General features: G+C 52.4%; 1 protein-coding gene across 8 annotated transcripts in view; it reads left to right on the top strand.

Moving 5' to 3' along the window:
* The first annotated feature begins 636 nt into the window (after positions 1 to 636).
* ZCCHC2 (zinc finger CCHC-type containing 2) overlaps positions 637 to 12,479 on the top strand; it is a 61,507-nt gene continuing 49,664 nt past the window's right edge. For 2 of the 8 annotated variants that reach the window (XM_089305007.1, XM_089305003.1), the window contains exon 1: positions 2,247 to 2,370. Coding sequence is in view for 3 of the 8 variants with exons in the window: in XM_089305008.1 (XP_089161134.1) it covers positions 775 to 1,746 (972 nt within the window). In the remaining 5 variants the exon portion in view is untranslated. Of the gene's footprint in view, positions 1,747 to 2,007; positions 2,166 to 2,246; positions 2,371 to 12,479 lie in introns of those variants that run through there. The other 6 variants (XM_089305008.1, XM_070050075.2, XM_070050074.2 and 3 more) reach the window with 6 other exon arrangements.

Genomic DNA, 12,479 nt, shown 5'->3' with positions numbered 1-12,479 from the left:
GGCGGCCAGGACGGCGCGGGCCCAGGTGCGGCGGCCCACGCCACGACCGGCAGAGCAGAGGAGGCCAGCAGTCAGAGCCCAGCCGGCGCCCGGCGAAAGGCCACCTCGCCGGCTTCCCGCCTCTCCCCGGGGGCCCGCTCACCTCGCCGCCGCCACCCCACGAGCCCAGCCCGCGCGTCCTCCCAGCTCGTGAGGGAGCCCAGACCTCTAGGACCGCGAGGAAGCCCCACAGAGGGAGGCGGCCGGGCAGCAGTTGGGCGTGGCCTCCCTGCGAGAGGCGGTCCCTGGGGGCGGGGAGGGCTACGTAACCGTCAGCTCCGGGCGCTGATAGGCTGAGGCGCGGTGCGCGGAACCGCCAGCCTCTCCGCCCCGCCGGGCCGCTCCTCCTCCTCCTCTCGCAGCCGCTCGGTCCTCACCGGCTCGTGAGGAAACCGCTCAGGAGCCGCCGCCCCAGCCCGGTGCGGACGACTGAGAGAGGGAGGCGGAAGGAGGACTCGCTCGCTCACTCGCTCTCACCCGCACCCGAGCTCCCGGAGCCGGCGCGGAGCCCAGGGGGAGGAGCCGCCGCGGGCACGCCCCGCCTCCGGCCCGGGAAGACGACGCCAGCGACCCCGCCGGCCGGCCGCCGCCCCCCTCGCCGGCCGAGACCCACCCCCGGCCCCGGCCCCGGCCCTCCCCCGGCGGCATGGAGGGGCCCCGCTCCTGACGGCCGCGCCGCCGCCTCGGCCCCTCCCGCCCGCCCCCGCTCGCATGTCCGCGCCGCCCTAGCCGAGGATGCTGAGGATGAAGCTGCCGCTGAAGCCGACGCACCCAACGGAGCCGCCGCCCGGGGCGGAGGAGCCTGAGGCGGACGCGCGGCCGGGCGCGAAGGCACCGCCGCGCCGCCGCCGCGACTGCCGCCCGCCGCCGCCGCCGCCTGCCGCGGGCCCACCGCGGGGCCCCCCGCCGCCGCCACCGCCGCCGCCGCCACCGCCACCGCCGCCGCCGCCGCCGCCCCGGGGGCTCGGGCCGCCTGTTGCTGGCGGCTCGGCGGTGGCGGGGACGGGCATGCCGGGCGGCGGCGGGGGGCCGGCGGCGGCGCTGCGCGAGCAGGAGCGGGTGTACGAGTGGTTCGGGCTGGTGCTGGGCTCGGCGCAGCGCCTGGAGTTCATGTGCGGGCTGCTGGACCTGTGCAACCCGCTGGAGCTGCGCTTCCTCGGCTCGTGCCTGGAGGACCTGGCGCGCAAGGACTACCACTACCTGCGCGACTCGGAGGCCAAGGCCAACGGCCTCTCGGACCCGGGGCCGCTGGCCGACTTCCGAGAGCCCGCCGTGCGCTCGCGCCTCATCGTCTACCTGGCGCTGCTGGGCTCGGAGAACCGGGAGGCCGCCGGCCGTCTGCACCGCCTGCTGCCCCAAGTGGACTCGGTGCTCAAGAGCCTGCGCACCGCCCGGGGCGAGGGCTCGCGGGGCGGCGCGGAGGACGAGCCCCGCGGGGCGGACGGCGACGGGGAGCAGGACGCCGACAAGGACGGCTCTGGCCCGGAAGGCGGCGGCGGCGCCGAGTCCCGGTCCGGTGGCGGGCTCGGCCTCAGGGCCCAGGAGGAACTGCTGCTGCTCTTTACCATGGCTTCGCTGCACCCGGCTTTCTCCTTCCACCAGCGGGTCACCCTGCGGGAGCACCTGGAGAGACTCCGCACCGCGCTCCGCGGCGGCCCGGACGAGGCGGAGGTGGAGCCGTGCAACTTTGCCGGCTCCAGGACCCAGGTAAGCGCGCTCCGGGCCGGGCGGCGGGCTCGGCCCGGCTTCGGGGCCCTGGACGACCCGTGCTGCTCTTCACCATGGCTTCGCCTCCGCCGCCTTGCTGGTTTCCCCAGCGACTCGTGGTGCGGGCCGTGCCTCGGCGGCCTCGCTCTCGGACGCCCCCGGGCCGAGCTGCAGCCCCGCACAGGTGGCTCGGAATCCCTGGCCCCGGAGTACTCCTCTCGGGTTTGCTGGGCCACCCAGTTCTCCCCCCCCCCCCCCCCCGCCCCGGCGGTGCACACACCGCCACCCGCCATCACAGAAGGCTCTAGAAGTCTTCCGGGCCGGAGTTGCCATGGAGGACTGGGGGCTCCCAGCTCGGGGCCCCCTCTCGGAGGAAGGGTCTCGGGACGTGCTGGGCTCTGAGCATCTCTTGGCACCAGGTGCGGACGCCCAGGAGGCTCTGGGCAAGGCGCAGCCTCGCCCCGGCAGAGCCTTGGCCTTGCGGCGCACCGGCTCTGCCTCGCCCTGGTCCCCCACGTGTGCCGAGCCGAGGGGGTCGTGTTCGGAGAACTTGTGCTCCCTGGAGAAATCTGCCGTGCAGACCCGGGAATCGAGTTGAGGGGAGTGGTGAAGCGGGCAGTCTGGGTGAGGAAAGCCCTTCAGGGCGGCCTGGTCGCGCCCTCCTGCGCTGGCTGTGGGGTTTGGTGTATGCCTGCAGATGGGGGTGGGGGTGTCTGTTGGGCCCTGCTGCTGTAGGCAGTGATGCTCTCTCCAAGGGCTTCGGACACCCCGGAACGCGGTAGAATCCAGACGAGCCACTTGTCGCAGACATTAAATAGAGGCGATGAATTTTTATAGTCACGAAAGCAAACGAGTAATAAATGGCCGAGGCCCTGAAGGCCCTTGGGAGGCGACAGCTGAGCGGAGAAGCGGGCAGCCTGTTTGAGCGGGTTCCTTGTCGTGGCCCGGTGGTGTTGAAAGGTGCCGATTCGGATGCCTCGCTTTCCACCTAGGTGATGCCGGGATGCTGCAGTGGGAGAGGGATTCTCCCCTTCCTCGTGCGGCGCCTCTTCGTCTGCAGTACGCGAGAACGGACGTTGAGCCGTGCGTGTCACTAACGGCTGTGTGGGCTCAAAACCCATGGGGTCGGTGTGTTCGGGGGCTGGGATAATACAGACGGAGCCCCTGGGTGCGGGATGACGCGTCAGCGGAGTGAGTGAGGTGTTTGAGGACGTATTTTATCAGACTCAGGTGCAGTCACTGAGGGTTTTCTTGGAGAGATTGAAAGATTTGTCTCAGGGCCCGTTTACTACTGGCATACACACGTGTGTCATGCAGCTAAAAGCCTAGCCTACTCACTAAAACACATCCAAAAAGATACGTGCCGCACACCATTACATTCAGAGGAGAAGCATGGCTGGGGGACAGTGCTTCAGTAGTTTAAGTTTTTCCTTGCAGTGGCGTGTGCCTGGCAAAGCTAGCCTTCGGTTGTAGGGCTGAGGAGTGCCCCACCGTGGCACAGCTTGTGTGGCCCACGCGCACCACTCCTGCAAGCATACCCCACTATTTCCGATTTCTTTCCCTGTAGATTTCGATGTTAATGCCGGCGCTGTGAGGCGGCTAGATGAAGGGGAGACGTGCGTGCGAGCCAGAGTAATGAGGTTTTTATCTGGACTGCAGTGCGTGGCCTTTACTGGCGGCCACTGAGTGCCAGGAGGAGTGGACGAGGCGAGGCCAGGCCTCCTGCCATTCATTCCAGCACATCTTAACTTCCCAGGACGTGGCCTGTGCTGCGGCCCTGGCCCTGGCCCTGCGCTGAGGTGGGGGTGCAGCCGTGGGGGCACGCCTACTGCAGGTGCGGCCGAGGCTGCTTCTGGACTCTAGGGCAGCTCGGGGTTCCGCAGCGGACCGTCTGTGTCTCCTTAGATCGTTCCGGCCCATTGTTTTTTTCTCTTATTAGAGTGGCCTCCGAGTTCCCCGGCTGTGGCTCGCGCTGGCCTGAAAGGCATTTTAGCGGACCTTGTTGCTCCCGGCCTGTCACTCCAGATGCGGGTGGGCTGATTGAAATCCCGACTGGCCGCAGCCCAGCCCAGCCATTGCCGGGCTTCCGCCGCCGAGGCGCACCCGGGGCGGGGGGCCCACCTCTGCGCCTGCAGGGAGGAGTCCCGGGCTCTCGCGTCCCCCGCGTGACCGCCGTCGCGAGAGGCAGACGGCGACCTGAGCCAGTCCGCGGGCATCTTCCTCCCCCGCCCTGCAAAATGGCGGCCGCAGCGCGGCCCACGTGACTGGCGCCCGGCCCCGCCCCCGGGTGGGCGGGCTGAGCGGCCGGGCCCCCGGGAGCCCTCGAGAGTCCCCGGGCAGTGCGGCCGGAGGCCGGGTTGCGGGCCGTCGCGGACGGTAACCGGACCAGAGCCGAGAGTGCCGTGCTCTGGGGCCGCTGGCAGTGATAGCGACCCCGGGAGTGGGAAACGCGTGTGGCGGCGATTTATTGCCCCGGAAGTAACCTTTCAGGCGCAAGTATGCGCCTTTATTTATTGCCTGCAAGTCATTCATTTTCGTCATGCTGAGTGAAGGTCTTTGGTGCTCCAAACAGCGTGCCTTTTTCTCTACCAATTGGATAATGCAAAACTAATTTTCTCTTTAAATTTTAAGTAAAACAGCCTGGAATAGTGTTCCTTGCTCCCCCGGGGTTTGTATCAGTAAGTAATATGAGTCAGCCTTTCTTAAAAAAAGAAAAAAGGAATATGAATAGGTAGAATGTATGCTTTGGAGTTGCTCAGGGCCAGCACCTGGTTAGTGACTTGTCATAATTTCAGTGTTGATAGTTGAGTGACAAGTCCACAGATCACCACTGTAATACTGGTATGGAATGTGAAAACGGAGGCAGATTGAACAAATATGTTTTGGCTTTGAAAAATTAGGTTTCAAGAGTTTTCCTGTGTGATGTGGGTTATTTTGTGTCGTTACCTTAGACTACAGCTTAAATGTTGGCATTCCTCTTAGGAGAACTGTAAGTGAGCTTCATGTTCTTCAGAGCTGCCACGCACTGCTAGTAACTTGCTTGAGATTCAACAAATAGGTCCCGAGCACTGGGGAGAACATTCATCAGCAGTGTGTTTGGAAACATGGATGGTTGATGTGGGTCTGTGTTATACAGTTACGGGCTGCATGTAGTGCATAGCTGAAAACATTGGTTTTATAAATTGCTATTTACTTTATTAGAGAAGCACGGGTCAGAGGGATCCCATCTGTGGTTAAATGCTAGTAGCTGAGGCAGGGCCATGCTGACACTATGAAGCTGGAACTCAGTCCATATAGCCCACTTGGTTGGCAGGAGCCCAGTTAGCCATCACACTGCTTCCCAGGGTCTGTGTCAGCAGGAAGCTGGAATTTGTAGTGCAGCTGGGACTTGAATCCTGGCACTCTAATATGGGTGGTGAGCATCCCAACCAGCAGCAGCTTAACCACCAGACCAAACACTCACCCTTACCCCTCACCCCTGCAATCTTTTTAAAAAATTTATTTATTTGCTAGAGCAACAGAGAGGGGAACACTCACACACAGAGACACACAGATCAATCAATTGATCCATCTTCCATTTGTTGGTTCACTTCTCAAATGCTGCAACAGCTATTCTGGGCCAGGCTGAAGCCAGAAGCCAGGAACTCCATTGTGGTCTCCCACATGGATGACAGAGGTCCTAGTATTTGGGCTATCTTCCATCGCCTTCCCAGGTGCATTAGCAGGAAACTGGATGGAAGCAGAGCAGCAGGGACTCAAACCTTTGCTGTGATGTGGAACTGGCATTGTGGATGGTGGCTAACCCCTGTACCACAACACCAGCCCAACACTGGTTGTCAGGAAGCCAAACTAATGTGTGTTAGGAACACACACACACACACAAAAGGAGAAATATTTTAAAAGATGCTAGTTTTGTTGAAAAGACATGAAACAAGACATGATAGCTTTCTGTTTTGCTTCTTAAAGGTACTTTTTTTCATCATGAAGATTAATGTTCCAATTTTGTGCATCTGTCCCCCAACTAGCAACACAAAAATGTAAGAAAGATGAAATGTGTACACTGTTATAGTCATGATTAGTGGTTAATACAATTGGAATGGCTGTTCTCGAGATTGTGTTTCAGGATCTTCACAGCTCAATTGCTTGGCTTAGCAAGTCTCTCCATTTTTTTTAAACTTTTATTTAATGAATATAAATTTCCAAAGTACGACTTATGGATTACAATGGCTTCCCCCCCATAACGTCCCTCCCACCCACAACCCTCCCCTTTCCCACTCCCTCTCCCCTTCCATTCACATCAAGATTCATTTTTGATTCTCTTTATATACAGAAGATCAGGTTAGCATACATTAAGTAAAGATTTCAACAGTTTGCACCCACATAGAAACACAAAGTGAAAAATACTGTTTGAGTACTAGTTATAGCATTAAATCTCAATGTACAGCACACTAAGGACAGAGATCCTACATGAGGAGTAAGTGCACAGTGACTCCTGTTGTTGACTTTACAAATTGACACTCTTGTTTATGGCATCAGTAATCACCCTAGGCTCTTGTTATGAGCTGCCAAGGCTATGGAAGCCCCCTGAGTTCACCGACTCTGATCATATTTAGACAAGGCCATGGTCAAAGTGGAAGTTTTCTCCTCCCTTCAGAGAAAGGTACCTCCTTTGATGACCCGTTCTTTCCACTGGGATCTCACTCGCGGAGATCTTTCATTTAGTTTTTTTTTTTTTTCCCCCAGAGTGTCTTGGCTTTGCATGCCTGAAATACTCTCATGGGCTTTTCAGCCAGATCCGCATGCCTTAAGGGCTGATTATGAGGCCAGAGTGCTGTTTAGGACATCTGCCATTCTATGGGTCTGCTGTGTATCTCACTTCCCATGTTGGATCGTTCTCTCCCTTTTTGATTCTATCAGCTAGTATTTGCAGACACTATTCTTGTTTCTGTGATCCCTTTGGTTCTTAGTCCTATCATTATGATCAATTGTGAACAGAAATTGATCACTGGGACTAGTGAGATGGCATTGGTACATGCCACCTTGATGGGATTGAATTGGAATCCCCTGGTATGTTTCTAACTCTACCATTTGAGGTAAGTCAGCTTGAGCATGTCCCGAATTGCACATCTCTTCCCTCTCTTATTCCCACTCTTATATTTAACAGTGATCACTTTTCAGTTAAGTTTCAGCACTTAAGAAGAATTGTGTATTGATTACAGTATTCAACCAAAAGTATTAAGTAGAACAAACAAAAAAAAAATACTAAGAGGGATAACATATTAAGTTGCTCATCAACAGTCAGGGTGAGGGCTGATCAAGTCACCATTTCTCATAGTGCTCATTTCACTTTAACAGGTTTCCTTTTTGGTCCTCAATTAGTTGTCACCTATCAGGGAGAACAAGTGGTATTTGTCCCTTTGGGATTGGCTTATTTCACTCAGCATAATGTTTTCCAAATTCCTAACAGGGATCACTTTTCATTTAAAATTTAAACACCTAAGAATAATTGTGTGTTAATTATAGAGTTCAACCAATGGTACTAGAACAAAAAAAAAATACTAAAAAGGATAAAGTATTACATTGTACATCAACTGTCAGGACAAGAGCTGATCAAGTCACTGTTTCTCATAGTGTCCATTCACTTCAGCGACAACTAACTGAGCACCAAAGGGGAATCTTGTTGAAGTGAAAAGTCTCTCCATTTTTTAAAAACTCCCATTTTGGGCCGGCGCCGCGGCTCACTAGGCTAATCCTCCGCCTAGCGGCGCTGGCACACCGGGTTCTAGTCCTGGTCGGGGCGCCGGATTCTGTCCCGGTTGCCCCTCTTCCAGGCCAGCTCTCTGCTGTGGCCAGGGAGTGCAGTGGAGGATGGCCCAGGTGCTTGGGCCCTGCACCCCATGGGAGACCAGGAAAAGCACCTGGCTCCTGGCTCCTGCCATCGGATCAGCGTGGTGTGCCGGCTGCAGCGCGCCGGCCGCGGTGGCCATTGGAGGGTGAACCAACGGCAAAAGGAAGACCTTTCTCTCTGTCTCTCTCTCTCACTGTCCACTCTGCCTGTCAAAAAAAAAAAAAAACAAACAAACAAACAAAAAACTCCCATTTCGTATTTTCTCCGTGGGGAGGGGACAGGAAGTGTGTTGCAGAGGCTATCCAAAAGCCTTGAGAGGAACATCCATGTTTAGTAGAGAACTAGAATCAAGGTTTAAATTCCAGCTCTGCCACTAATTTTGTGACATTAACCAGGCTGCTGATCTCTAAAATGGAAGATAAGCTTCTTTTGAGGTCCTAGTGATTTAGTGAGATAGGCTGCAAAATAATTCATAGACTGTCTTGAATAGGAATTGACTACTGAAATGAGTGCTCAGTGGTATTTCTTATCCACTAAGACACAATCTCCAGATTGTTTTCAGGAATGTGTGTGTTTTTTCTTTTTAAGATTTATTTGTTTATTTGGAAAGCAGAGATACAGAGAGAGAAGGAGAAAGATCCTACATCTGCTGGTTTACTCCCCAAATGACCACAGCCAAGAGCCAGGAGCTTCTTCCATGTCTCTCATGTGGTTTCCGGGGCCCAGGTACTTGGGCCATCTGCTGCAGCTGCTTTCCCAGGCGCATTTAGCAGGGAGATGGATTGGACTCGGAGCAGCCAGGACTAGAACCAGTCCCCATATGGGATGCTGGCATTGCAAGGGGAGGCTTAGTATTTTACACCACAGCACCGGCCACAGTGTTTCTCTTTTTCCACTTAACAATAGTCTGTACGCTGGAGTACTTTGTATATTATTTATTATTACTTTCCCTCTGAATAGACTGATGTTCAGGAAGACAGGTAATTGAAAAGATGGTGTTTGAGACACATTTAGTTGGGGCAGTTATTTTTGTTAGTCTTTTTGTTGTAAGGTGCTGGGATGCCACAGATGAGCTGAGAGTAAGCAGTTCTCTAAGTCACAAATCAAGATATGCTCTCCCCATATTGGATTTGGGGATGGGAATGGAGAAAATAGGTGATTTAGATTGGGTTATCAGTTTCCGTCCAACTGTCATCATCTTAAATCTATCCAGTTTTTAAAAATAACCAGGAAACTGTTTTATAATTTAAACCTGTTTTAGCTAAGTTACATATTTCTTTGTTCTGAGTACACAGTGGAATTCATGGATAATTAAGGAAGATTTTAATGCCATTTTTACAGAAGTTATTAAATTGGTTATTTTTAAGCTTATTTAATATCTTTGTCTTTCCTTGAGAAATGTTTATTTAAATAGTTATTTAAACGAGAAGCAAATCTTTCGCTGTTGTCAAAATAGACAAATTCAATTTTACTGACTTCATTTTTCACTGTGGAGTACTGTGTGTACCAGAGCTTTTTGGTCCTGTCTGTATACACAGCCGACCTGGAAGGGAAGGGCTTTGTGGTGTTTTAAGTTACAGGTGGTGGAGGCAGACCCAGTCCATTTCCTTGTGTTTTTCCTGTACTTCAGAGTGCATTTGGCCTTTACCTCCCTTCTAAATGTCTGAGCCCTTTAGAATTGACGCTCATTCGAGGTTTAGTTTATTTGAGGTCAGATTTCAGTTTTGAAAAGGCCGCTTTGACAAGTTATTGAGTCTTTCCAACCGTCAGGGAGATCATCTCTTACGAAGGTGTATGTGATGATACATGTGAAAATGCTGGGTAGACAGAGTGAGATAACCTCATCAGCAGGGGTTGGTGGCAGGGGATGCACAGAAATGTAGAGCTGAGGAGACAGTAGGGCTTGGGTTACAGGGGGCTTGGAGGTGGGATGAAAAAAAATGGGTGGCAGACAGGTCGTGTGACAGCTGCGAGCATTTGTGTGTGCCAGTGCCTGTGCTGTGTCAGCTGTCAGTTTAAACTTCTAATATATAAAAAATACATCATTGACTTAAAAGATCTTCCAGACACATGCAGTTATTTAGGGTGCCTTCTCACTTCCAGTCACCCTGACTTGCTCAGTAACCTCGCAGCTTAATCTCCCCGGGGATCCGAATGTGCCCTTTCCTCGTTTTTGCCGACAGTCTTGTGGTAGACTTTGCCTGGACTTTGACAGCCTCCTTACTGGGTTCCCCTGCTTTCTGTGTTTCTGCCTGTTTATCTTTTGGGTTCTGTCACCAGCTGTATCTTTCTGAAGCAGTACATTAAATCCTGTTACATTTTTCTTTCAGTGCCTGATGGACCCTGCCTCTAATAAGTCCTGGGACTCAAAAATCCCTCTGTCCCGTAGGTCTGACGTGTGCTTTTCACTAGCTGTCACCTCTTGCATGATGTTCTCTGGAATAATCACGGGGACAATCCAGTAAAATTCCTGCTGCCTTTTAACTTTGGTAGCACATATATTCTGGTAGAATTTGGGTATTTCTATGATTCTTTGTATTATTTTCAATGAATAAAATTGACCCTTGGGCATCATATCTTATTTCTCATCAGCATCGCATATGTCATAAGTGCTCAGCCATAATTTGTTATGCTTAGGCTTCTCACAGGTAGCTCCAAAAAATACCCATGTGGTAAATTGCTTTAAGACGAAGTGTATCAGGGAGGAATCCTTTCTTTTTGTTTTTTTCTTATTTTGAATTATACTTAGCAAATTGTTTTGAAATAATAAAGGAATTATTTCTTAGAAAGCATAAAACTATAAATTTAAACTGAATCTGCAGTGGGGTGAGTACTGAGTAGTTGTGCTTATTAACTGCTCTTTCAAAGTGAAACCATTTGCAGTGCCTGAATTCACTAAATTTTTGTATATGAGGCACATAAATTGGTGCAAACCTGGTGGTGGTACATTTTGATAGGGTGGACAAGTCATAAATCATTGCCTTCTCATTGTTTGGACAGTGACTGTCGGGAGCCTCTAGTGTTTGCTGTGCAGTTTATGATCTGTTTGAGGGGTGATGGGAGTTAGATTCAGACAGTAAGTACCTCACCCATGATTAGAAAGTCAGAAGCTAAGCCGGCGCCGCGGCTCACTAGGCTAATCCTCCGCCTTGCGGCGCTGGCACACCGGGTTCTAGTCCCTGTCGGGGCGCCGGATTCTGTCCCGGTTGCCCCTCATCCAGGCTAGCTCTCTGCTGTGGCCAGGGAGTGCAGTGGAGGATGGCCCAAGTGCTTGGGCCCTGCACCCCATGGGAGACCAGGAGAAGTACCAGGCTTCTGCTATTGGATCAGCGCGGTGCGCCGGCCACAGCGCACCGGCCGTGGCGGCCATTGGAGGGTGAATCAACGGCAAAGGAAGACCTTTCTCTTTGTCTCTCTCTCTCACTGTCCACTCTGCCTGTCAGAAAAAAAAAAAAAAAAAAAAAAAAAAAAGTCAGAAACTAACTTTGGCTACTGAAGTGAGCACTTTATAATGAAAATGTTGTGGAATTTTTATGTTTCTTGTTAGGAATGTTTAAGTTGGAATATTTTTCTGCAGTATAATTGGTTTTTGTTTGGGTATCAAATAATTGAAATTCACTAGCCATCCTAGGGGGAGGGACAGCTTGGTCGCGTGTGACATAAATACTACAGTGTTTGAGAGTACTTGCTTCTTTAGAAAGAGGTTTTCATGAAGAGGTTGCCTAATGGCATTGAGTTTTGAGGTTTTTTTTTTTTTTAATTTGGGGAAAATGCCTATTCGAACAGGTGGCATTAAACACAAATTCTATGCTGTGTTTCCCAGCACTGTATTTACCAACTTTCAAGTCATTTGTTGCCAAAGATCCTTCTTCAACTCTGTAAGCTTACCTTCACGCGTGGTTCCAAGAGTGTTCTTGCTCCAAGGCCAAGCGCTGTGGCTCTCCTGCTCTGGCCGGGGCTCACTTCCTGCCTGAGGATCCCTTGCTCTGCCTTGCTGTCTTCTCCAGTGGGTAAGGTTGTAAAGGTGAAGGTAGCAACAGTCAGAGATAGGCTGGAGAGGAGAAAAGCCCGTTGACCTCTCTAGCTTCTGACACACTGGAAGTATCCTGGGGCAGCAGTTCCTGGTTCAGCCTCCAGGTTCCCAGGGTGAAAGAAGAGATGCTTTCCCTTTTGTACTGAGAGCAGAAAGAGACACAGATGCTGGAGCTGAAGAGGCCTCCCCACCCCCATCCCCAACACTGGTCACACTGGAAAGCCATTCCTCTATCCTTGTCTGGATCCCATACCTTTGTTGTTTTGTGATCCAAAGCAGGGTTGGTAATATTCCCCAGTCCACCTATCAGCTAACAGGTGGCATTGTCTGAAATAGCAGAAGGACGAAGGAAGCTTTACCAGGTAAACAACAAGGCCAATTCTTGGGCAAAAACTGCTGCCTTTACTTTTATTTTCTGCTTTGCTCCTCTCCAGTAGGCTTTTGTGTTGGCATTCTTTTGCCACATCTTCCCAAACGATGCAACCTACAAGTTAAGGTGTCTGAAAAAAAAGGACAATGGCATCAACAATTTAAATTTCCAGTTTGTAATAAATGCGTGGTGTTCCCCAGAAATATATAGAGAAGGATGGGGAGGAGTTTCCCTGCCTAGCTTGTTCAGCTCACCCCGCATTCTTGTTGTGCTCCACTCACTTTGCACAGGCAGCCACGATTAGTTCACAAATGTATTAAGAGAAGAACTTGCACAGCCGCTGCTGGAGCAGCCAGGTCTGTTTTGTGGGCTGTGACTGCAAAAAGTGTACATGGGTTCAGTAAGTCGTGACTCCTACCTGGTACCCCGCTGCGGCTCAGTAGCTGGTATACATTGCTCAGGGTTAAGATAGCTAATTCGGT

The sequence above is a fragment of the Oryctolagus cuniculus genome, chromosome 10, assembly GCF_051225735.1.
Source record: "Oryctolagus cuniculus isolate XC-2025 breed Fujian yellow rabbit chromosome 10, ASM5122573v1, whole genome shotgun sequence".
NCBI lineage: Eukaryota > Metazoa > Chordata > Mammalia > Lagomorpha > Leporidae > Oryctolagus > Oryctolagus cuniculus.
Note: the sequence above shows the minus strand (reverse complement) of the source record. Positions and strands in the feature narration are given on the sequence as shown.